Source organism: Diceros bicornis, chromosome X, assembly GCF_020826845.1.
Source record: "Diceros bicornis minor isolate mBicDic1 chromosome X, mDicBic1.mat.cur, whole genome shotgun sequence".
Lineage (NCBI taxonomy): Eukaryota > Metazoa > Chordata > Mammalia > Perissodactyla > Rhinocerotidae > Diceros > Diceros bicornis.
Genome location: NC_080781.1, coordinates 45,610,577 through 45,636,642, shown reverse-complemented (window position 1 = coordinate 45,636,642; position 26,066 = coordinate 45,610,577). Strand labels below are relative to the sequence as shown.

At 43.6% G+C, this 26,066-nt stretch overlaps 2 protein-coding genes across 4 annotated transcripts in view; one reads left to right on the top strand and one right to left on the bottom strand.

The window, feature by feature from the left end:
* Nucleotides 1–18,097: 18,097 nt before the first annotated feature.
* Nucleotides 18,098–22,978, top strand: TSR2 (TSR2 ribosome maturation factor). 3 transcript variants are annotated; one of them, XM_058535908.1, is made up of 5 exons: nucleotides 18,098–18,196; nucleotides 18,360–18,450; nucleotides 21,023–21,114; nucleotides 21,678–21,851; nucleotides 22,095–22,978. In XM_058535908.1, the coding sequence occupies exons 1-5, from the start codon at nucleotides 18,113–18,115 to the stop codon at nucleotides 22,227–22,229; spliced, it is 576 nt and encodes a 191-aa protein (XP_058391891.1). In that variant the 5' UTR covers nucleotides 18,098–18,112; the 3' UTR covers nucleotides 22,230–22,978. The 3 variants fall into 3 exon arrangements, with proteins under 3 accessions (XP_058391891.1, XP_058391890.1, XP_058391892.1); XM_058535907.1 differs by having other exon boundaries at nucleotides 21,001–21,114; XM_058535909.1 differs by lacking the exon at nucleotides 18,360–18,450 and having other exon boundaries at nucleotides 18,173–18,196.
* Nucleotides 22,979–23,082: 104 nt separating this feature from the next.
* Nucleotides 23,083–26,066, bottom strand: part of FGD1 (FYVE, RhoGEF and PH domain containing 1) — a 40,415-nt gene continuing 37,431 nt past the window's right edge. The window contains exons 16-18 of the mRNA XM_058535906.1: nucleotides 25,857–26,018; nucleotides 24,608–24,751; nucleotides 23,083–24,063 (exon numbers count right to left, since the gene is read on the bottom strand). Coding sequence (XP_058391889.1) covers nucleotides 23,758–24,063; nucleotides 24,608–24,751; nucleotides 25,857–26,018 — 612 coding nt within the window. The 3' untranslated portion in view covers nucleotides 23,083–23,757. The remainder of the gene's footprint in view (nucleotides 24,064–24,607; nucleotides 24,752–25,856; nucleotides 26,019–26,066) is intronic.

Here is a 26,066-nt window from a genome sequence, read left to right as displayed (position 1 = left end):
CTTTAAGAGTTCCTCTTGAATTCCATGAGATCTTCCCGCTACTGTCTGTTTCTCTGTTCCTTTCACAGCAAAACTTCCTTAGACATAGGTTACACATTCTCCACTGCATCTCCCCTTCACTCTTCAACCAACTCCAGTCTAGTTTCATACCACTCCATGGAATCTGCTCTTGTCCAAGTCACCAAAGACTTCATGTTGCCAAATCCAACAGGCAGGTAGTTTTTCTTTTCTCATCCTTCTTGTCCTCTCAGTAGCATCTGACACAGTAAACAAGTCCCTCCTTGAAACATGCCTATTTCTTCTCATTTTCCTTTGCTGATCTCTAAATGTTGGCATTCTTTGAGGTCTAGACCCAATTGCCCCCTTGTCGTCTCCACTTGAACATCTCACAGTCACCTCAAATTGAATATGTCAAAAACAGAAATCTTGATATTTCCGCCAAGTCTATTCCTCCTGCCACCTCCCCCTATTTCAGTACAGCTACCAGTTACTAAACCAGAAAGCTGAGAATCATCCCTTTCCCTCCCCTCCTCCACACTCAATAGTACTTATTATGGAGTACTATTGGTTTTATCTCTAAAATTTATCTTGAATTTGTCCAAATATCTCTGTCTCCGCTATCACTAACCTATACCAAACCACCATTGTCTGTTGTCTGAACTATTATAATGACTTCTCAGTGGTCTCTCTGCTTCCACTTTTGCCCCTCTATGATTCCTTCTCCACACAGTAGTTAGAGTGGTCTTTCCAAAAAAGTAAATCACATCAGTTCATTCACCTGCATAGAACATTTTCCATTGCATTTCAAATAAAATCTAAGCTTTTTGCCATGACTAACAAGGCTCTTGACTGTGTCACACACCTCATCTCCTGTAGCTCTTTTCCTCTCATACTAAGTTCTGTTACCCTCGCCTTTGTGCTTGTTGTTCGCTTTTCTTGGAACCTTCTTCCTCTGGCCCTCCATCTTCTCCTTATGAGCACAGCTTAAATGTTACATCCTCAGAAGCGCTTTCCCTGCTCACCCCATTAAAAACTGTTCCTCCCTCCCCTGTTATCCTCACTCAAATGTAAGCTCTGTGAAAGCAGAGCCTTTGTCTGTTTTGTTAGCTCCTCAGTGCTTAGGTCAGCACCTGGCACATATTCAGCACTCAATCAATGTTTGGTGAATGAGTGAATGAATGAATGAACAAGTAAGGCAGTTTCTCTGAGGATCTGAGTGCAATGTACTTCAATGCAAGGACTGAGATTGGTGTGAAAGACAAAATGCACTGGACAATTAAGGGGATGATTTTGTTCAGGCTATTGCAACAGAGAGACTGTACACTAATGGGGAATGTCTCAAAGAAAAGGAAAGGAGACTGGGATTTCATGGAGGCAAATGGACAAGGGTAGACAGTTTTGGAGTCTTATGGGGTGATGAGGAAGGATAGAGACAGGTCTTATCTGAGTCATTGACGAAAGGTGAAGCTGAGTCTTATCTTGGAGTATGTGGGAGCAGAGAGATCCTTTGCAGTTAGCCCTTTCTCAGAGCACAAAAAGGTGGGAGGATTTTTTTGATCATGGCTGCTTTCCAGGGACACAGGACTCAGATAAATTTCAACATTGTCACTGGTTACCTCAGTTTCAGCATAGGGGCTTGATCTGAAGATTTCAATATGAGGAACCAGTTTGGGGGCCTATATTTGGGTTCAATCTGAACACCCTGAGTGGACCAACTAGGGCTATCATTGCAGGTAAGTCAGTCTGGAGTCTTAGCCTGAGGGACTCAATCTTGGGACCTCAGTTTGGTAGATCAGTTTCAGGGAGCTCTATCTGGGAATTTTACTCTGGAGAACTCAGCTTGCAGGCTCCAACTGGGATACTCTGTCTCCTATGCACATTCAAGCAGCTCACTCTGGATGGGACAGGCTGGTACTTCATCCAGGATTCATTCTGAGGTTGGTACTATGAGTTTCACTTTGGGGGACTCAGAGTATGGCCTTAGTATGGGAATCTGAAACTTCATTCTGCAAACTGAGTCTCTTGTACACAGCCTGGGGAGCTTCTTCAGGGGGCTCAGGCAGGGTGTTTGCTCTGAGGATATCATTTTGGGAGTTTGGTCTAGAAATTGTTTGGGCCACCTCCCTTATGTTTGCCTTCTAGGGGCTCAGGCACTGCTAGCTTTGTACCGGAGATCAATCTCACTGTATTGGTCAGTCAGGAGCTCTGTCTGGATCACTCATTGTTGGGTGCTCAGCATCAGGATTTGGGCTTAGAGTGCTGAGTCACTGTGGCTCAAACACCAGCCCACTGAATAGGGCTCAGCTGGCAACAGATGCAATTGGATGTAACAGAAAACCTTCAAATAATGATGGCTTAAATATGACAGAAGGCTCTATTTCTGTCATGTGAAAGCAGTCCCAAGGAACTGCCCCTCTCTTCCATTTGAATCTCATTGGCCAAAGCTTATATCATATGGCTATATCCAGTTGCAAGGGAGCCTGGAAAATGTAGTTTTTTAGCTGGACTTAGGTCCACCCAGCTAAAAATAGGGGTTCTACTCCAAAGGAGGAAAGGGAGAATGGAAGTTGGAGTGTAAAGCTAACAGCCTTGCCACACAGGTGTCTCAGTCAGGGATTCTCAGTCTAAGCCCCTGATTCTGTGGACACCATTTTGGGTACTCATTCTGTGAGTATGCATTTATGGTCTGACAGGTTGGAAGCTCAACCTGTGGGAATCAATTTCATGATCACAGTTGGGGGGATCTTGGTCCAGAAGCTGACTCTAAAGGATTCAGTTCAATATCTGAGTCTGTGGATGGTCTGGTAGATTCAGTCTACAGATTCTCCTTCTTGGTGTTCCATTTATAGGGAGCTCAATTTGGAGGTGTTCAGACTAGGGGATCATTCTAGTGTTTCAATATGAGAGTTCAGTCAGGGAGCCTGATTCTTGGGGTCCTACGTGGGGGCTCAGTCCAGGGTCTGTCTGAGCCTCTGTATTGCCAGTCTGGTGCTTCATTCTGGACTTTGGGTTTGTGGGCCCAGATTTTGGAGGCTCAATCTAAGAGAAACAGCTCAATTTTGGGGATTAGCCTTCAGTCGTCACTTTTGGGATTCAGTGTGGGATCCTCAGTCTGAATTGTCAGAGACTCTCTCTCTCTGGATGCCTGTCTGGGGATTCATTTTTGGCATATGTCTTGGGAGCTCAGACATTGGGAGCTCAGTCTGGGGGCTCGGTGTGGGAGCTTCCTCAGGGAGATGAGTTAAATAGATAATGTAGGAGCTCATTCTGGGGCACTTAGACTGGGGGCTCAGTCTTGGCAGCTAATTCTATGAACATAAGCCTAAGGTACATAAGCCTGGGAGTTCAATCTGGCAGCCTCTGGGGTCCACCTAGGTTACTCTCTCTTCTTTGCAAGTCTGAGGACTCAGACTGGGGTATTAATTTCGAGCTGAGACCTTGGAAGCTCATCTGGGAATATTCTGGCTCCTGATCTCAATCTGTAGTCTCATTCTGAAAATGAGCGTTGATGGTATCAGATATTGGTTGCTCAGTCTGGAGGAATTAACCTCACAGTCTCATGCCCGGGAACTTGTGTTAGTTCTGAGAAGCAGATACCAAGATGAGATTAAATGAGCAAGTATTTTTATCAGGCAAAATGCTCATGAGAGAAAATGGAGTGGGTGCCATGGAAGGCTGGGAGGGCCGTCAGAACGCAATGCGGTGTGACCCAAACTAAGGAGAGAAGGAGGAAAGGTTGAGTGGAGCTGTTCTAGGCTGCTGTGCAGTGCAAGAAAGGTTTGGCAAGGCTGTCTGGGATTCCTTGAACCGAAGTTGCCAAAGTATCGCTGCCACACTCAGTCATTGGCTAAGAGTAGCTCGTGGGAAGTACGGTCTCTGCACAAATGTGGGGATAGGTTTCAGAACACATCAGCTGAGGCTCTTGATCAATTATGCTCCCTGAAGTCCAAAGTCTATGAGATCCATTCTCATGGCTACATGGGGTGCAATCTGGTGGTTCTCTCTAGGGCTCCATCTGGGCATGTTATTTGGGGGCTCAGACATTAAGTTTTCAGTCTGAGGGAACCTGTTTCAGAACATGGGCTCAGTCTATACTTTCAGTGGGGGGGATGTATCTGTGGCCTCAGTGTGTGAGGGATCCTTCTGCAAACAGCCTGGGCCCACTTCCAGGATATCATCCCCGTTCTCCTTCAAGGAGCTAAGGTTGTGGTCTCAGTCCCATGACTCTGCCTAGAGACTCATTATGGGGACATGACTTTGAGGATTTAAGTGTTGATATTTTACTCTTGAGACACCTGAGGGTTCAATACAGGAGCCTGATTTTTGATCTAAGATATGACTGAGCCTTTCACCAAGTGAGTGCCAGGCTCAGGGCTCAGTCTGGGTGGCTAGGTCTGGCCTGCTTTGGGAGGCTCCAATATTGGGAGCTCAATCTGGGGTATTTATCCTAAGGAGTCAAGCCCAGGGGATCTCGATGTGATGACCCCACCTGGAGATCTCTGGTGGGCTCTGTCTTGGAATCCCAAGCTGGGTCCTAGCCTGAAAATTTCCATCTGGAAGCACCCTCTGTATTTAGAAAGTAACAGTTCAGTTTGGCAGTCAATCTGCATTTCATTCTTGGAGCTCTGTCTTTTGTCTCATGCTGGGGATTGAGTTTGAGCTTAGGTTTTGAGAGTTTAGTCTTCGACACGTCAATCTGGTCATCTTCATCTGAAGCGTTCACTCTAGAGTAGGGTCTAGAGTAGGAGCACTTAACCTGGGATGCATGGACTTATAAAGTGTCATGCATGGAATTTGGAGTGTCTATGTATTTGGATGCAAAAAGAACACATCTTATTTTCACTAACCTCTAATGAAATTTGGCATTTCTTTCAATAATGAATCTAGGCAACAAACCACAGTAGTATTAGCAGTACCTATGGCTTTGTCACCAATACAGAGATGTTTTTCATAGCAGATCTCTTAAAATATTGTTTACATTCATCATTAATTTGAAATCACAGTAGTCATTTAATCTGCTAGTAGGTCACAGTATTTAATGCATTAGTAAAGACACGCACATATTATAATTAGTTTTTATAATATTTTGATAACTGTATTTTAACATAATTGGTTTCCTTTGTAATCCCATATTTTATTTTATGCATTTAAACACATTATTCTGTGAAGGGATATATTGGCTTCACCACATTGCCAGATGGGTTCAAGGCACAGAAAATGTGAAGAAGTCTGTCACTTAGTGTACTCAGCCTTGGACTTCAGTCTCAAGGCTAAATCCCAGGGTTCATTCAGAGGCCTTGGTTTATTGGAGCCCAGAGAGGGGCTTCATTTGTGGGGATTTCTAGCAGGCCCACTGTGATATTGTGATTCATAATAAGAAATATATTTTTGGATATTTGTTCTTTGACCCCATTCCTGGCACAGAGCTCCTAAAATCTTTGGAATGTCCTAAGTGATGAGAGTGGTAAAAGGTGTCTTTTGTTATGTTAATGAGGTGACTTTTGGAAATTCAGTTGGTAACCTAAGGATGGGGCCTGGTTGCCAGAGGAGCCAACCATGCGATTAGAGGGTTTAGCCAACCATGTGATTAGCAACTTTCAGTCCTGCTCCTCGACCTCCTGGGAGGGGAGAGAGGCTAGAGATTGAGTTCAATCACTAATGACTGATGATTTAATTAACCATGCCTGTATAATGAAGACTCCATAAAAACCCCAAAGAACAAGGTTTGGAAAGCGTCCGGGTTGATGAACATGTGGCGATGCAGGGAGAGTGGCACGCTCAGAGAACTTGGAAGCTCCATGCCCCTTCCCACATACCTTGCCCTATGCATCTCTTCCATCTGGCTGTTCCTGAGTTATATCCTTTTGCAATAAATCAATAATCTAGTAAGTAAAATGTTTCTCTGAGTTCTGTGAGCCACTCTAGCAAATTAATAGAACCAGAGGAGGGTGTCATTGGAACCTCTGATCTCTAGCCAGTCTGCCAGAAGCACAGGTGACAGCCTGGACTTGCAATTGACATCTGAAGTGGGGCGGGGTGGGCAGCCTTGTAGGACTGAGCCCTTAACTTGTGGGATCTGATGCTATCTCCAGGTAGATAGTGTCAGAATTGAGTTGAATTGTAGGACACCCAGCTGGTGTAGAATTGCTTGGTGATGTGAGAAAACCACCCCCCACACACTGGTGACCAAGAATCTTACCTACTCTCGCCATGTACATTTGAAGCCTCAAACCCTGGGAACTCTCACATAGGTGCTTAATCTGTTTCTTCCTTTGGGCCTCTGAACTCAATTTAAATTGCTGAGTCTGCGGGACTGAGTGTCTGGAGCTGGAGGGGAGCTTATGTCTGCTGAGGTTATCAGTCTGGGAAGGTTCATGATTATCATTACACACCATGTTGTTTCCTGCCTCTGTGTCTTTTTATACAGTGTTTCCTGGGTATGAAAGCCTCTTTCTTTCTTTTAGTAACACACCCCCACCCTCATACACACAAACTCCTCATCAACTGGTAAAATTCCACTCAAACTGTAAGAATCAGCTCAGGCATCATCTCTGAGAGGCTTGCCACAGCCCCCAAGGCTTAGTCAGTGATTCCCCTCTGCTGGGCTCCCATGGGCTCCTGTGCTCTTTCTCCTTTAGCATTGCACAGAGATGAATTTATCATAGAACTAATAATGCTTAAGTCTCAACACCTCACACTTACACAGGGCACTTCCAAGTCCCTGGTTATTAAGCATTGTCAATTTGAAGAGTATTTAAGATTTGTCACAGGGCCAGCCCCGTGGCTTAGCAGTTAAGTGCACATGCTCTGCTACTGGCGGCCCGGGTTTGGATCCCAGGCGCGCACCGATGCACCGCTTGTCTGGCCACGCTGAGGCGGCATCCCACATACAGCAACTAGAAGGATGTGCAACTATGACATACAACTATCTACTGGGGCTTTGGGGAGGAAAACAGAAAAAAAGGAGCAGGATTGGCAATGGATGTTAGCTCAGAGCCGGTCTGCCCCAGCAAAAAGAGGAGGATTGGCATGGATGTTAGCTCAGGGGTGATCTTCCTCACAAAAAAAAAAAAAAAAGATTTGTCACTTCACAAGAACAGTTAAAATACCCTGAAATTTTACAACTCACATGTAAAAGAAGATATGTGGAAGTTTACCCAAATTTGACAACTATCTTAAAATTTACCTTACTAATAACGAGTTGTAAAGTGGAAACTTTTCTAAACTACCAATAATAAAAAATTTTGAGGGGCCAGCCTGGTGGCACAAGTGGTTGGGTGCGTGCGTTCTGCTGTGGTGGCCCCGGGTTTGCTGGTTCGGATCCCGGGCAGTGTCCCATATAAAGTAGAGGAGGATGGGCATGGATGTTAGCCCTGGGCCAGTCTTCCTCAGCAAAAAGAGGAGGATTGGCAGATGTTAGCTCAGGGCCAATCTTCCTCACAAAAGAAAAACTTTGATCAACTGAATAGAATTGAATTAAATTAAATTCTTTGTATTCTCTCTAGAGAGGTGAGCATTTATCAGTTTTAAAAAAAATTTGTGATTACATTTATAAATCTAAAGTAATACTCACTTTCATACCTAACTTTGTACTATTTCGCTTAAAGAGGGATTGCTAAATTCTATCTGCTTGAGGCCTTTCAAAACCTAGATTCAGGGGGCTGGCCCGGTGGCATAGCGGTTAAGTTCACACGTTCCGCTTCAGTGGCCCGGGGTTCGCTGGTTCAGACCCTGGGCATGGACCTACTCACTGTTCATGAAGCCATGCTGAGGCAGTGTCCCATATAGAAGAGCTACAACTTCACAACTATGATATACAACTATGTGCTGGGGCTTTGGGGAGAAAAAAGAAAAAAGGAGAAAGATTGGTAACAGATGTTAACACAGAACCAATCTTCCTCAAAAAAAATAAATAAATAAAACCTAGATTCACCGTGAGCACTGATCATACTCTATGGTCCTTGAACAATCTTGCAAGCCAGACTGTGAGCTCCTTGAGCATCTGACCAGACCCCGTGACCTAGCAGCATTCAGCACAGGGCCAGGCACAGAAGCATCAGCACTGTTTGTTAACATGGTCTAGTCCAAAGTTTGCAACCTTTGCTGTGAGAGGGAATCACCTACAGTACTTCTCTAAAAATAGCTTTATTGAGATATTGTTTATATACCATAAGTTTCAGACTTTAAAGTGTACAATTAAGTGGTCTTTAGTATATTTGCAGAGTTGTGCAACTGTATTAGTTGGCTAGGGCTGCCATAACAATATACCACAGATTGGTGGCTATAAAAACAAAAATTTATTTTCTTGAAATTCTAGAAGCTAGAGGTTTGAGATCAAGGTGTCAGCAGGTTTGATTTCTTCTGGGGCCTTTCTTTTTGGCTTGCAGATGTCCACCTTTTCTCTGTGTTCACATGGTCATCTCTTTGTGCATGCATGTATCTAGTATCTCTCTCTGTCAGTGTCCTAATGTCCTCTTCTTATAAGGACACCAGTCGTATTGGATTAGGGTGCACCCATATAGCCTCACTTCACCTTAATTAGCTCTCTAAAGGCTCTATCTCCAAATACAGTCACATTCTGAGATGTTGGGGGTTAGGGCTTCAAAATATGAATTTGGGGGAGGACATACAACTCAGCACCTAACAGCAAACATCACCACATCTAATTTTAGGCAATTTTAACAACCTCCAAAAGAAACCCTGTACAGTGATGTCAGCATCATGGCAGAGTGAGCTGCTCCCTTAGTCTCTCCTCCCTAAGTTACAACCAAATGACATTCATTAACCAACAGAGGATTCCATACAAAGCACAATAGGACATCTGAGAGATCCATGTAGCCATACATCTCAAGATGGGGGTACTGGATCCCTGGGAAGCAGTGGAAGAAGGTGAGAAGATCCCCTCCCCTTCCCCAGCTGCAGTGATCTAGGTCATGGATCCTCATGCAGCAGCAGTCACACGACTGTAAGAGGAGGCAGGGGAGCAGGCAGGCCTGCATGAATGCTTTTGCTTCCAGAGTTGCAGCCTGGCCCACAGGAATGCTCCACACCAAGTGGCATGGCTCAGCCATCATGTGAGCAACCCCACCAAGTGCTGCAGCCCAAGCAAACTGCCTGTGAATGCAGAGTGGGCCCATGCACGTGTGAAAGAAAGTGCCACACCTGCACACCCACCTAGCGCATCACCTCAGCTGGTCCCCGGCCAAGGCAGCAGATCCACACCAGAGTGCTTGTGTGTGCATGTGTGACCCACCAAGCAGCTGTGGTCAGCGAGCAAATGCAGACATGCTCTATTGGCATGACTTCCAGCAGATGCAGCGGGTTCAGAAAACACAGCTCCTGCCCCCCCAAGTGGTGGCAGGTGGAATCTGCAACCTGATACTACTACAAATGCCTCAGCAAAGGATCACTTCATCAAATGCCATGAAGAACTACATTAACATTTCAGAACAGAAGGAAAATGACAAGTCTCCAGAACTCAATCCTGAACTCACAGAAATTTACAATCTAAATGACAGAGAATTCAAAATAGTTGTCATAAAGAAACTCAGCGAGTTACAAGAAAACTCAGGCAGTTCAATGAAATCAGGAATAAAACTAATGAGCGTAAGGAATTATTCACCAAAGAGATTGAAACTCTAAAAAAAACAAATAAATTCTGGAGATGAAGAACACAATCAATGAGATAAATAAACAATCTAGAAACCTTAAAAATCAGAGCTGATGTTATGGAGGATAGAATTAGCAATTTAGAGGACAGAAATATGGAAAAGCTTCAGGGGGAGGAGGAGAGAGAACTAAGACTTAAAAAAATTGAAGAAATTCTTCAAAAAATATCTGACTCAATTAGGAAATGCAACATAAGGATTATAGGTATTCCAGAGGGAGAAGAGGTGGAGAAAGGAGCAGAGAGCTTGTTCAAAGAAATAATAGCTGAGGGGCCGGCCCGGTGGCGCAAGCAGCTAAGTGTGCGCACTCCGCTGCGGCGGCCCGGGGTTCGCTGGTTCGGATCCCAGGCGTGCACCGACGCACCTCTTGGCAAGCCATGCTGTGGCGGCGTCCCATATAAAGTGGAGGAAGATGGGCACACAGGTTAGCCCAGGGCCAGTCTTCCTCAACAAAAAAGAGGAGGATTGGCAGATGTTAGCACAGGGCTGATCTTCCTCAAAAAAAAAAGAAATAATAACTGAGAACATCCCAAACTGGAGAAACAACTGGGCTTACAATTATACGTAGCAAATAGAACTCCTAATTACATCAATGCAAAAAGACCTTCTCCAAGACATACAGTAGTAAAACTAGCAAAAGTCAATGACAAAGAAAAAATATTAAGGGCAGCAAGACAGAAGAGAATAATCTACAAAGGAACCCCTATCAGGCTTTCAGCAGATTTCTCAGCAGAAATCTTACAGGCTGGGAGAGAATGGAATGATATATTCAAAATACTGCAAGACAGAAACTTCCAGCCAAGAATACTCTATCCAGTGAAACTATCCTTCAGATATGATGGAGAAATAAAAACTTTCCCAGATAGACAAAAGCTGAGGGAGTTCATTGCCACTAGATGTCCCTTACAAGAAATGATCAAGGATGTCCTCATACCTGAAACAAAAAGACAAAGGTTTACAAAGCATAGAGCAAGGAGATAAATAGATAGGCAAAATAAGAAAATTTCAGCTCTCTATCAGAACAGGTTAGCAAACAATTATAACACAAGAGATAAAGGAAAGGAATGCATAAAAAATAACTATAAACACTTCATTTTAATCATAAACTCACAACACAAAACAGAATAAATTGTGACAACAATAACTTAGATGGGGAAGAGGGAAGGGATGGAAGCTGCTTAGGCTAATGGAGATAAGAGGCTATCAGAAAATGGACTATGTCATCTATGAGATCTTTTATATAAACCTCATGGTAACCACTAAACAAAAAATCAGAGCAGAGAAACAAATCATAAATAAAGAGAAAACCGTCACAGGAAACCACCAAAATGAAATGGCAGTCAGAAATACAAGGGAAGAGGAAAAAAGGGAAATATAGAACAATCAGAAAACAAGAGATAAAATTGCAGTATTAAGCCCTCATATATCAATAATGACTCTAAATGTAAATGGATTGAATTCTCCAATCAAATGACACAGAGTGGCTGGATGGATTGAAAAAACAAGACCCAACAATATGCAGGCTCCAGGAAACAGATCTCAGCTCTAAAGACAAACATAATCTCAGACTGAATGGATGGAAGATGATACTTCAAGAAAATGGAAAGCAAAAGAAAACAAATGTTGCCATACTTATATCAGACAAAGTAGACTTCAAGATGAAAAAGGCAGTGAGAGACAAAGAGGGGCACTATGTAATGACAAAAGGGACATTCCACCTAGAGGACATGACACTTATCAATATAGGTACACCTAACACAAGATCACCAAAGTACATAAAGAAACTATTAACAGACCTAAAGGGATAAATTAACAGCAACACAATAATAGTAGGGGAACTCAACACCCCACTTACATCAATCGATAGATCATCCAGACAGAAAGTCAACAAGGAAATAGTGGACTTAAATGAAACACTAGACCAGATGGATTTAATGGATATATATAGAACATTTCATCCCCAAACAGCAGAAAACACATTCTTCTCAAGTGTACATGGAACATTCTCAAAGATAGACCATATGCTGGGAAACAAGGCAAGCCTCAATAAATTTAAGAAGATTGAAATCATATCAAGCATCTTTTCTGACACAATGCTACGAAACTAGAAATCAACTACAAGAAAAAAGCTGGAAAAGTCATAAATATGTGGTGACTAAAGAACATGCTATTGAACAACCATTGGATCAATGAGTAAACCAAAGGGAAATAAAAAAATACCTAGAAACAAATGAAAATGAAAATACATCAAACCAACTCTTATGGGATGCCTCAAAAGCGGTTCTAAGAGGGAAATTCATAGCAATACAGGCCCAAGTCAACAAAAATAGAAAAATCTCAAATAAGTAATCTTAAACTACACCTAAAAGAACTAGAAAAAGAAGAACAAACAAAGGCTAAAGTCAGCAGAAAGAGGGAAATATTAAAAATTAGAGCTGAAATAAATGAAACAGAGACAAAAAAAAAAACCAGTAGCAAGAATCAATGAAACTGATTCTTTGAGACGATAAAAAAAATTGACAATGTGTTAGCCAGACTCACTAAGAAAAAACAGAGAATGCTCAAATAAATAAAATTAGAAATGAAAGAGGAGAAATTACAATGGATATCACAGAAATACAAAGGATAATATGAGAATAGTATGAAAACCTATATGCCAACAAATTGGACAATCTAGAAGAATTGGATAAATTCTTACACTCAGACAACCTCCAAAACTGAATTGAGAAGAAATAGAGAATCTGAATAGACCAATCACAAGTCAAAGGGTTGAAACAGATTCAAAAACATCCCCCAAAACAAGTCCTGGACCAGATGGCTTCTCTGGAGAATTCTACCAAACATTCAAAGATGATTTAATACCTATCCTTCTCAAACTATTCCAAAAAATTGAAGAAGATAGAATGCTTCCTAATTCATTCTATGAGGCCAACATTACCCTGATACAAAAACCAGATAAGGACAACACAAAAAAGGAAAATCACAGGCCAATATCACTGATTAACAGAGATGCAAAAATCATCAACAAAATATTGGCAAATCAAATACAGCAATACATGAGAGGGATCATACACCATGATCAAGTGGGATTTATACCAGGGATGCTGCGATGGTTCAACATCCACAAAGCAATCAATGTAATATACCACATTAACAAAGTGAGGAATAAAAATCACATGATCATCTCAAGAGATGTAGAGAAAGCATTTGACAAGATCCAGCATCCGTTTATGATAAAAACTCTCAATAAAATGGGTATAGAAGGAAAGTACCTCAACATGATAAAGGCTGTATATGAGAAACCCACAGCCAACATCCTATTCAACATGAAAGACTGAAAGCCATCCCTCTGAGAACAGGAACAAGACAGGGGTGCCCACTTTCACCACTCTTATTCACCATAGTACTGGAGGTTTTGGCCAGAGCAATTAGGCAATAAAAAGAAACAAAAGGTATCTAAATTGGAAAGGAAGAAGTGAAAATCTTGCTGTTTACGGATGACATGATATTATATATAGAATACCCTAAAGAATCCACCAGAAAACTATAAGAAATAATCAGCAACTATAGCAAAGTTGCAGGGTACAAAATCAACATACAAAAATCAGTCGCATCTCTATACACTAATAACGAACTTGCAGAAAGAGAAGTCAAGAATACAATCCTGTTTACAATCTCAACAAAAAGAATAAAATATCTAGGAATAAATTTAACCAATGAGGTGAAAACCTATACACTGAAAACTATAAGACATTATTGAAAGAAATTGAAGATGACATAAAGAAATGGAAAGATATTCCACTCACATGGATTGGAAGAATAAACATAGTTAAAATGTCCATATTACCTAAAGCAATCTACAGATTCAATGCAATCCCTATCAGTATCCCAATGACAGTTTTCATGGAAATAGACCAAAGAATCCTAAAATTCATATGGAACAACAAAAGACCCTGAATAGCTAAAGCAATCCTGAGAAAAAAGAACAAAGCTGGAGGCATCACAATCCCTGACTTTAAAATATACTGCAAAGCTATAGTAATCAAAACAGCATGGTACTGCCACAAAAACAGACACACAGATCAATGGAACAGAATTTAAAGCCCAGAAATAAAACCACACATCTATGGACAGCTAATCTTTGATAAAGGAGACAAGAACATACAATTGAGAAAGGAAAGTCTCTTCAATAAATGGTGTTGGGAAAACTGGACAACCACATACAAAAGAATGAAAATAGACCATTATCTTACACCATACACAAAATTTAACTCAAAATGGATTAAAGACTTGAGTGTAAGACCTGAAACCCTAAAACTCTTAGAAGAAAATATAGGCAGTACACTCTTTGACATCAGTCTTAGCAGCATCTTTTCGAATACCCTGTCTACTCAGGCATGGGAAACAAAGGAAAAATAAACAAATGGGACTACATCAGACTAAAGGGCTTCTGCAAGGCAAAGGAAACCATGCACAAAACGAAAAGACAACCCACCAACTGGGAGAAAATACTTGCAAATCATATATCTGACAAGGGATTAATTTAAAGAAGATATACAGATGGCCAAAAGGCACATGAAATGATGCTCAACATTACTAATTATTAGGGAAATGCAAATCATAACCACAATGACATATCACCTTAAACCTGATAGAATGGCTATAATTACCCAGACAAAAAATAACAAATTTTGGAGAGGGTGTGGAGAATAGGGAACCCTCATACACTGCTGGTGGTATTACAAACTAGTGCAGCCACTATGGAAAACAGTATGGAGATTTCTCAAAAAATTAAAAATAGAAATACCATATGATCCAGCTATCCCACTATTGGGTATTTATCCAAAGAACAAGAAAACACTAATTTGAAAAGATACGCGCACTCCTATGTTCATTGGGGCATTATTCACAATACCCCAGACATGGAAGTAACACAAGTGCCCATCAACAGATGAATGGATAAAGAAGATATGGTATATATACAATGGAATAGTACTCAGCCATAAAAGAAGACAAAATCATCCTATTTGTAACAACATGGATGGACCTTGAGTGTATGATGTTAAGCAAAATAAGCTAGACAGAGAAAGACAAATACTGCATGATTTCACTCATATGTGTAAGATAAACAAACACATGAATAAAGAGAATAGATTAGTGGTTACCAGAGGGGTAACGATGCACTCTATACCAAAATTGATAAATAATAATATACACCTGAAATTACAGAATGCTATAAACTATAAATAAACTGTCAATAAAAATAATTGAAAAAAAAAGAAACTCTGTACCCATTACGAGTCACACCCCATTTCCCCCCTCCCCAAGCCCTGGGCAGCCATTAATCTATTTTCTGTCTCTATAGATTTTCCTATTCTGTACATTTCATATAAATGGTTTCATACGATATGTGGTCTTTTTTGACTGGTTGGTAGTGATGTCACCTCTTTCGTTCGTGATTTCGGTAATTGTTCTTCTCTCTTTTTTACTTAGTTGATCTAGCTAAAAGTTTGTCAATTTTGTTGATCTTTTCAAATAACTGATTTTTGGTTGCACTGATTTTCTCTATTGTTTTTTTTCCCTTATTTATTTTATTGAGGTCACACTGGTTTATAACCTTATGTAAATTTCAGGTGCCCATTGTTGTATTTTGGCTTCTGTATAGACTGCATCGTGTTCACCATAAAAAGTCTAGCTTCCATCTGTCACTGTACACATGTGACCCTTTACCCCTTTCACCCTCCCCCCCACCCCTTCCCCTTGGATAACCACCAATCTGTTCTCCATATGGAGTGTTTGTTTAACTTATAGATATGAATGAAGTCATATGGTAATTGTCTTTCTCATCTGACATTTCATTTAGCATAATACCCTCAATGTCTGTCCATGTTGTTGCAAATGGCATGATTTTGTCTTTTTTATGGCTCAGTAGTATTCCATTATACATATATATATATATATATATATATATATGTATATATATACACACACACACAGCACATCTTATCCATTGATGGGCACTTGGATTGCTTCCACATGTTGGCTATTGTGAATAATGCCACAATGAACATAGGGGTATGCATAGCTTTTCAAATTAGTGTTTTCTTGTTCTTTGGATAAATACCCAGAAGTGGAATATTTGGATCATATAGTATTTCTATTTTTAATTTTTTGAGAAGTCTGTATACTGTTTTTCACAGTGGCTACACCAATTTATATTCCCACCAGCAGTGTACAGGGTTCCTTTTTCTCCACATCTTCTTCAACACTTGTTATTTCTTGTCTTTTTAATAATAGCCATTCTGAATGGGTATGAGGTGATATGTCATTGTAGTTTTTATTTGCATTTCCCTAACAACTGTGATGTTGAATATTTTTTCATGTGCCTGTTGGCCATCTGTATATCTTCTTTGGAAAAATGTCTGTTCAGATCCTCTGCCCATTTTTTTGATCGAGTTGTTCTTTTTTTGTTCTTGAGTTGTATGAATTCTTTATATATTTTGGATATTAACCCCTTATCAGATATATAATTTGCAAATATTTTCTCCCAGTTGGTGGGTTGTTTTTTCACTTTGTTCATGGGTTCCTTTGCTGCACAGAAGCTTTTTAGTTTGATGTAGTCTCCTTTGTTTATTTTTTCTTTTGTTTCCCTTGCCTCAGAGAACATGATATTCAAAAACATCCTGCAAGTGGCCGGCCTGGTGGCATAGTGGTTAAGTTAATGTGCTCCGCTTCGGTGGCCCCCAGCGTTCTCAGGTTCGGATCCCCGGTGCGGACTGATGCACCGCCTGTCAAGCCATGCTGTGGTGGCGTCCCAAATGAAGTAGAGGAAGATGGGCATGGATGTTATCCCAGTGCCCATCTTCCTCAGCAAAAAGAGGAGGATTGGCAACAGATGTTAGTTCAGGGCTAATCTTACTCACAAAAAACAAACAACCCAAAAAATCAAAAACCTCCTGCTAAGACTGATGTCAAAGAGTGTACTTGCCTATGCTTTCTTCTGGGATTTTTATGGTTTCAGGTCTTAGATTCAAGTCTTTAATCCATTTTGAGTTAATTTTTGTGTATGGTGTAAGAAAATAGTCTACTTTCATTCTCTTGCATGTGACTGTCCAGTTTTCCCAGCACCATTTATTGAAGAGACTTTCCTTTCTCCATTGTATGTTCTTTGCTCCTTTCTCAAAAATTTGCTGTCCCTAAATGTTTGGGTTTATTTCTGGGCTCTCAATTCTGTTCCATTGATTTGTGTCTATTTTTCTGGCAGTACAATGTATACAGCTTTTTAGTATATTTTGAAGTGAGGGAGTGTGATAGCTCCAACTTTGTTCTTTTTCTCAGGATTGCTTTGGTCTGTATTGTTTTCCTGTTTTCTATTCCATTTATTTCCTCCCCAATCTTTATTATTTCCTTCCTTCTGCTTGCTTTGGTGGAGGTTAGGTTATTAATATGAGATCTTTCTTCTTTTTTAATATGTGTTTGTAGCTATAAAATTCCCTTTAAGCATTGCTTTAGCTGCATCTCATAAATTTTGGTGTGCTGTGCCTTCCTTTTCGTTCATTTCAAGATGTTTTCTAATTTCTCTTGTGATTTTTTTCTTTGACCCATTTGTTATTTAGAAATGTGTTCATTTCCACATATTTTGAATGTCATAAATTTCTCTCTGTTGTTGATTTCTAATTTCACTCCATTGTTGCCAGAGAACATACTTTGTATGACTTCAGTCTTTTTAACTGTTTGCAGCCTGCTTTATGACACAGTATATGGTCTGTTCATGTTCCATGTGCACTTAAGAAAATTATGTATTCTGCTGTTGTCAGGTGCATTGTTCTATAGATGTTAGGATGCTTTTTTGAAATGCAGAATTTTAGGTTATGCTCTCTGAGGTTGATTCCTCTGTCCCAGAGTCGAATCTGTATTTTTTTCTTTTGTGAGGAACATCAGCCCTGAGCTAACATCCATGCCAAACCTCCTCTTTTTTTTTTTTTTTGCTGAGGAAGACTGGCCCTGGGCTAACATCCGTGCCCATCTTCCTCCACTTTATATGGGACGCCGCCACAGCATGGCTTGACAAGCGCTGCCTTGGTGCGCGCCCGGGATCGGAACCCGGGCCGCCAGCAGCGGAGTCCGCACACTTAACTGCTATGCCACGGGGCCGGCCCCCGGAATCTGTATCTTTAATAAGTTCCTCACATCTTTTCCGCACAGTTTCCACAGGTCCAGAACCCATGACCCCAGCTTCCTCCACTCCTTTGATTTAATTGTTAAATGTGCCTAACTGGGGTGGTGTCATCGATTGCTCTGACAGACTTTTCTATTGCTCTAGTCTTGCTGCCCAGTCAGTGGAAAGGTGAATCTGCGTTCTCAGGCTCGGCTTCCGACTCATTCTGCCTGGGCCGTACTCAGTAGGGATTGGGCTGCCTGGGCGTCACGTGGTCTGCGGCCGCATGATGGCGGATGCTGGAGAAGACTCCAGAGCGCTCTTCCGGGCTGGCGTCCGCGCGGCGCTGGAGGCCTGGCCGGCCTTGCAGGTGAGTGGAGCCGCGGCCAGGATAAAGGTTAGGGCCTGGGGCAGAACAGGAGTTGGCCGGGCGAGGCGCCTGAGGTTTGGCTGGGCGGCGTAAGCGGCGAACCCCTACGCCACCCCAAGCCGGCTCCCAGGCTGACGTTGTGGGCTTTGACCTGTGTTTGTAGATCGCTGTGGAGAATGGCTTTGGGGGCGTGCACAGCCAGGAGAAGGCTGAGTGGCTGGGGGTTGCAGTGGAGGAGTACTTTTTCCGCAATGGTGAGTGAATATGAGGGGCTGCGACCTGTCTGTGTGGGAGTGTGGGGAGGAGGCCGGTCCTGGGGAGCCCGCACTTCCTCTTGAGCAATTGTCGCCTGGGACCTGAGGGCGAGGTGGAGTGAATAGAGGCTTTAGTCAGAATCCTGAGTTCGGATGCCTTACGGGCTGTGCCGTTGACTCATGGTATAACTCCGGACAAGTCATTTTACCTTCCTGAGACTCAGTTTTCTAATTCCTAAAATGGGTAGAAAAGTATCCACCCCATTGGTGTCCAATAGGAATATAATGCGAGTCACATCATGTAATTTAAAAATTTTCAGCAGCCACTTTTGTAAAGTAAAAAGCAGATGAAATTAATGTTATTTAACTCGATATATCCAAAATATTTCAACATTTAATCAATATAATGTTATTAAGATATTTTACATCCTTTTTTAGCATTGCGTTTTAAAAATCTGGTGAGTATTTTATAGTTTTAGCACATCTCAATTTGGCCTAGCCACATTTTAAGTGCTCAGTAACCACGTTTGGCTATTTGCACAGCAAAGATCTACACCTTTGCTGTGTCTTGGGGGTCATATAAGAATAAGGGGTCCTGCAGAGGGCATTTTGCGTGCTATGATGTTTACAAAATTCTTCATTCAGTTTTTTAGCTTGGAGATGATATTAGGCAGAGTCCTTTCTTTCAAGCAAGTTTAACCATCTAGTGAGGGATCCAGATAAGTAAGTAGGCATGTACACACGGTGTGATATATGTTCTAATAAAGAGGAGCTCAGCGTGCTTGGGTAACATGAGAGTAGGAAGGAGATTTCTTTTGGAAATTGTTAGGGGAGGTGGTGATTGGGCTGAGTCTTAAGGGATGAGAAGAAGTTAACTAGGTGGAGGAGGCAGAGAGAGCAACACTCAAATACTTTAAGTTCTGTGCTATGAGGAGATTATGTGTGACATTTGGAAAATTGGCAGGGAGCTCAGTATTGGAGTAATGGTGAGTGTATGCTTGTGGGTTTGTGGAGGGGAGGAATGATAGAGAATGAAGCTGCAGGGTGGAGAGGCCCCCGGAAAAGGGTAAGACGTTGGAAGGCCTTATGTGCCTTTGATTTTGTCGTTTAGGCCAGCGTTTGCCAAAATGTATGCTATGGAAGACTAGTTCCATTAGATGTTCGGTGAAGAAAAAACTTCTCCGGTCAAGTTATGTAAGAAAAGCTCTTTTCTTCAGCTCCTACTTGAGTTAAAGGTTTGGATAAGGATAAAAATCACTAAAAAGAAAGCTGTTTGCCTTTGTTTCACATTAGCTTTCTGTGGATACCTTCCCTTTAAACCCAACAGGACAGTTATTTCTCAAAAGCAGAATGTGAAACACTGCAGTAGGTGATAAAAATTCATGGGTGGGTTCTAAGGTGAGTAATAGGATGGGATTTGCTGGCTAGAAAGTTGAAAAAGTAATCAGTATGGAGCATAGACTGGAGAGGAAAAGACCGATGAGAAGGCTGTTTCTGTCTGGAAAATGATGAGGCCTGAACTAGGGCAGTGGCAAAAGCCATGGAAAAGAAGGAGTGGATTAGGGCTTTGGAGATTGTTTGGCTGTAGAGGGGGAGGGAAAAGTAGGCAGGTTTCTGGTTTGTATCATCAGGTGGATTAGGTGTCTTTCATGGAATAAAGGAAACCTGGAGAGTGAGAAGTAGGTTTGGAGGGTTAGGTCATGAGTCTGGCTTTGGATATGGAGGTTCTGAGGCACCTGTGAAACAGGGGGAGAGTAGTTTGGGTTGGAGACAGATTTGGGGGATATTAGGTTAGAGTGGTAGGGAAAGCCAAGGGGGTGAATGAGCTCTCCCAGAGGGGGGAGAGAGAGAGAGGAACTTTGTGGAAGACTTTCTTGAGTTATTCTGTAATTCAGAAAAAGTAGAGCATAAGGTAACTGAAGCCTAGAGAGGAAGGCTGGAAGGCTCAGCCAAAGTCACACAATAGGATGTTGGTGTCAAGGCTATGATGATTTCATCATTGCAGGTACTTACATCCATTTCTTCTTACCGATCCCATTGGTTTGTGGCCTCCTGTATCAGTGGAGCCACAGTTGTGAAGGGTCTCTACACTTCAAAAACTTCAGCTCTTGAGTGATGGGAATTAACATGGATTATGGGTCTCCCCTGTGCTATGCATTGTTTGGATGACTCCTTATAACAGACCTTCAAGGAGGCCACTATTAGCCCCACTTGGCAGAGGAGAAACTGAGGCAGAGATGAATATGTAACTTGCTCAAGGTCACATAGAGAGGAAGCTGGTTAAAATAGGCCAGATGAAAGAGGGTGAGTGTGGCTGGGATGCTGTGGGAATAGGGAGCTTAGTAGGATGCAGGAAATTGGAAATCAGGTATTTATATTTAGTGTTGTTTTTTTTTTTTTAAATCATGTTAAAACTTGGAATGCAGAGCACTTCAGCAAATAAAAGGCCCACTGTTTGGACCTTTACCCACCAATCAGATGTGGACCCACCAAGTAGGTACTGAAGAGTAGTGGTCAGGAGTGATGAAGTTGGCTGGTCTTTGACCATAGGGCCCTGTCCTTTCCTACTCAGCTGACTTGGAGCTAGATGAGGTGGAGGACTTCCTCGGGGAGCTCATGACGAATGAGTTTGATACAGTTGTGGAGGATGGAAGTCTGCCCCAGGTGAGCATATCGTGGCCACAACTGACATCTCCCTGCCTGCAGTCTTTCTTCTCCCCAACTGTCTGTGTTAGGCCAAGACTCTTGGCTCTAACCATTTGTTTCTTGAGTACTGCACAAGAACCTGCTGTGACTCCTTATTGCCTAAAGGAAAAAGTCTAGTCTTTCCAGGCCTTTCCAGACCCTGCCTCTTCTCTTTTATTTCTCTCCATACATCATTCTTAGCCAGGTCTGTTCCTCACCCCCATCCCAAGGGCAGGTCAGGCACATTTCCACCCCTGCTCTGGTTAACATCACTCTCCCTGCTGGGGTTGCCTTCTCTTTTACATCTTCCATCTTTCAAACCCAGTTCTAGTACCTTCCTTCTTAAGAGGCCCTCCTTCAATGCTTCAGGCCCTTACCTGAGCCCTTCATATGTGGTTGCTTCATTAGTGAACTCCTTGGGGAGGAAAAGCCCTATTCTTTCTGGAAAATTCCAAGCCCCTCCCCACTCTTGCTGCAAACACAGGCTGGTTGTATTTTAGGTTCTCTAGAAAATCCAAGCTGGTTGAATGTTTTCTTGGTAGGTGAGCCAGCAGCTGCAGACCATGTTCTACCACTTCCAGAGGGGTGATGGGGCTGCTCTGAAGGAGATGGCCTCCCACATCACCCAAAGAAAGTGCAAGGTCAGAGCCACTGCACTTACGCCAGCCAGAGAGACTGATGAGGATGAGGATGCGGACAGCGTGGAGGAGATGGAGGTGAAGGGGGTGCTTCTTTGGTGGGGAGATGCAGATATTTTCCAGTTTTCTGGGAGATCAGCTAATTTCACAGGGAAGTGATTGGGGGGTGGGTGGGTAGTGGTGGTGGTTGTATTATCTAGAGAGAACAGGGAACTTTCCTAGGGTCATACAATCCTTGCAAAGCTGGGAGGAGAGCCTGGGTCTCCAATGGCCACAGCCAGGAGGTGGTGTATTTAGTTTTCTCTTGTATTTCTTCTCCAGGTCACAGCCACGAATGATGGGGCAGCTACAGATGGGGTCTGCCCCCAGCCTGAGCCCTCTGGTCCAGACTGCCAGACTATTAAGGAAGAGGATATAGTGGAGGATGGCTGGACCATAGTCCGGAGAAAAAAATGAGTGGGGCTGGAAATGGTTTGGGCCCTTGTTTACTAGTTGTTTTGAGATTTGTTTGTAGGGTTTTTTGGAGGGTTGTGGACTCCGGACTGGTTACCTGATCTCTACCTGCTCCCCATTCCTCCGTCCAGCTCCCTCCAGGGGAAGAAGAGCCCTAGGGTCCTTGGTCTTGGGGTGGTGAGACCTGGTTCACCACACCCTCTTGGGCCTTACGTTACTATCTGAGTAATGAGGCCTGGTTTCCCAGCACAGTGCCTCTTGGGTGCAGTCACTGTGAAGAGGGAGGGATGAGTGGGTGTGGGTGTGGCTGGAGGAGAAGCTAAATGCTGGTTGACAGTGGGCAGGTGGATTTGTGAAGGGAGAGGACCAGCAGGAGAACCAATACTCAGCATTAGAGAAACCAGTACTCTTGCTCGATCAGGAATGGTGAGATGAACATGCAAACGGACGAGAGATTAAATACGTGAACGAAAGTAGCTGTGGGTACCTCTCCCTCTTCTCCCCCACCCCCTACACACACACACAGCAGCTCTGTATCCCTGCCCAGAAATTGGGACCTCTCAGAAACGTTCACTTCCTGCAGCCCAGCCTCCAGCCCTGGGTTCCTTCAGGAAGTCTAAGACCTTGGCTAGGTGGGGAGCTTGGGGGACCTGGGCTTTGTTTTCTCTCTCTTCCAACCTCTTTCCAAACTCTTCATCCCATCCAAGTCCAGTCATGAGGCTTAAGACCTCAATAAATACCTTATTGTTTAATCTGTGGCTTGACCTGTGTGTAGCCTTGGAATCAGCCTTCTGAGAGCTGAGCTTCTGAACTCAGCAACGCAGCAGTTTCTGGGCCCACCCTAGCACCCTAGTACTTTGGACAAACAAACAGATGGACAAATGGAGCACAGCAATGCTCTGAAAGTTTCTGTAAGCCCGAAATAAACTGTATTTTTCTTTAAAAAAACAAAACAGAGTATCCATTGTCTTCCCCCCGTTCCCCTGTCCTGCCCTGTGGCCCTGCCATGGGTCTGGACGATAAAATACTGGGTAGCCATGAGGCTGAGTAGAAGCTGTAAGCCTTGGGAGAGGCAGGGGGGGTCTGGTCACCACCCCACATAGCATCATACATGTGAAGACACTGGCTGAGGAGGCAGGGGTGGGCCAAGGCCGTGGGGTCAGTGGCACAGCTGGCACTTGAATCCAGGTCTCCTGCCTCTGGTGCTTTGGGGGGAACTGGGTGGAGGCAGGATCTGTAGAGTGTTAAGGGGATGGGGGAAATACGGCTTAATTCAGGAGGGTCTAGCAACAGTTCCCACCCTCCCTGGGGACAGGGATTAAAAAAATTAACATCACTGTAGGAATATTTTTAAAAGCCCACATTTTGTGAAAAGATGAATTAAAAAACCCAAGACCCAGCATTCGGGATTGAAAGTGCCCATGATGGGAGTTCAAGTATTGACTGAGCTGGGAGGGAGGGGGCTGGAGCCTCCAATCGGACATGGGCAGCTAGAGTGTGGGGCAGGGGGCCCCAGCTCCCCCTAAACCCTCTAGGTCTTGTCCCGGGTCTGGGGGGTTTCGGAGGGTTCAGCAGTGGCTCCTGAGGCTGCCACTGTTGCCTCCTCCATCTCTCTGTCCTCAGACAGTGTGGGCCCTGGGCAGAACGTGTCCCCACGGCCTGCCCGGCCAAGCACAGCCATCCAGCGCTGCTGCAGCTCCTCTGTCTCAGGGCTGAAGTACCAGCTCAGGTGGCTCTGGGTGATCTTGAAGACATGCCGTCTGTCAGGCCGCTCCCCTGCTTCAGGAGGCCCCACCTCAAAGCCAATGAGGGGCAGGCTGCGCTGGGCTTTCACATCCTGGGGAACAAGGACAGAGCCTGGGTCACCTTGGGGCTGGGCTTCTCACTGGTTTTGCATCTGCTAAACCCTTCTTTTCCTTCCCCTGCTCAAGAATCTTCCATGGCTCCACTGATAGCAACAGGAAAATGTCTGAACTGGGGCTAGAACACAGGTGGGTTCAAATACCTGTTTCCTGCCACACCCAAAACCAGCCGGGGTAGTCTCTTTAGCATATATGAAATAATGTTTTCAGGCCTTTGTCTAGGCTGTTACCCCCATCTGCGTGTTCTTTCCCACTCCAGATTGGACCTAGCAGTGCCCTGTCTCTACTCTGGCTTCCTCCAGGAAGCTGGCCCCCTCAACTCAACCCACTTTTCCCTACATATGTTGACCCACAATCCTGGTCTCTAGCCTGTCTTTGTCTCACAAGGGTGGGGGTTCTGATTTTGCTTTAGGGTCACCCTATATCCCAAGGCCAAGGAGAGGTCAAGGACTGAGGGGGAAGGGGAGCAGCCTGGTTTTGCCAGGTGGCTGAAGGGACCCGAAGGAGTAGGATGCACACCTGGGGGGCTCCATAGATGTACAGCACCAAGGGTTCGTTCTCAGGGACCACAAACCATGCCTTGTGCCAGCCTTTCCCGCCCTTCTCCATGTAGTGCAGGAAGCTGCAGATGACGCTGTTCTCCGCAGCCACTGAGGCCTGTTTCTGTGGCCAGAGACATGAGCATCAATGGGGGGCATCAATGTTGACAGAAGGCCTAGCCTGGCTCCTCTTGGCTTCAACATTCTCTCAGCATAGGGACTGCTATTCCCATATCTCAGATGAGGATGCTGAAGCTCAGGTGGCAGGAGTGATTTGCCCAGTGTCACCCAGTGAGTCAGAGTCGAGATTCAAAGCTAGGCTTGTCTGCTGGACTTGGGCCATGGCTGCTGCCTCTGAGAGTTGGTGGGAGTGGTGTATGGCTCTCAGCAGGGTCACCTAAATACCAGTCAGGCATTCTTTCTTCCATCAGTCCATTTATTTCTCAAGTCATTTATGCATGTAAACCTCACCATATTTTTTCATCCGGCATCACATGTCCATTCCCTGCACTCAGCGAAAGGCAACCTAGCATTGTGGTTAAGAGGATGGGTGGGTGGTTAAGGCAGTCTGGCTCAGAATCTCAGCTCTAGAAGAAAATGTATTGACTTGGAAGGAGAGCATATAGAGTTGTTGAAAGGATTAAATGAATTAATATATGCAAAGTGCTTAGAATAGTGCCTGGCACAGAGTAAGCATTCTTTAAATGTTAAATAAATACTTCGATTTGGTTAAAAAACAAAAAAATGTGTGTATGTGCATGCACCTAGAAAGATAGGAAGGTTAAGTGTTAATAGTGGTAATCTCTGGAGAGGAGGAATATGGTGTTTTTATTATTTTTGTTTATATTGTCTAATTTTCTTCAGTGCACATAATCTACTTTGTGATAAGAAAAGGTAATTTGTTAATTAAAAAAAAATCCCAGCTCTGCCACTCATTGGCTGTGTAACTTAGGCAAATAACTTCCCTGGGCCTCAATTTCCTCATTTGTAAAACAGGGATAGTAATAGCATGGATAGATTAGTTCCTGAGGATTAAATGTCTAAAGCACTTAAATGAAAATTACTTCCATTCACTCTTGCACTCGTTTGCTCACGCCAAGCCTGGGTCACTTGTTCAGTGGATGTACATGCACCCTACAGTTTCAGAGATGCCCAGGCCTCAGTCATACTGGGTGGGTGACTGGGCCCCATGTGGTCAGTGTGGGAGGTTAGTCGGGCCTGAGTCTTACCTCCAGGATGGACCTCCGGCGCTGGGGTGTATGCTGGCTGCAGGCTGGGTTGCTCCCGGGCACTCCGTGCAAGGCCACATAGCAGTCAGTGCACACACGGTTGGAGCGGTTATTGTCATAGATGAGGCGGGCCCGGAACTCAGAGCACTTCCCACAAACCACCTGGGGTGGCAAGTGGGCAAGAGCAGCCTGATTCCAGCAGGCCTTCCC

Bases quoted from the DNA above. Each gene is read 5' to 3' on its own strand.
- TSR2 (XM_058535907.1), top strand. From the start codon at position 18,123: ATGCTGGAGAAGACTCCAGAGCGCTCTTCCGGGCTGGCGTCCGCGCGG. The intron at 18,197-18,359 runs GTGAGTGGAGCC...CTGTGTTTGTAG, and splicing joins AGGCCTGGCCGGCCTTGCAG to ATCGCTGTGGAGAATGGCTT. The intron at 18,451-21,000 runs GTGAGTGAATAT...CTTTGACCATAG, and splicing joins GGAGTACTTTTTCCGCAATG to GGCCCTGTCCTTTCCTACTC.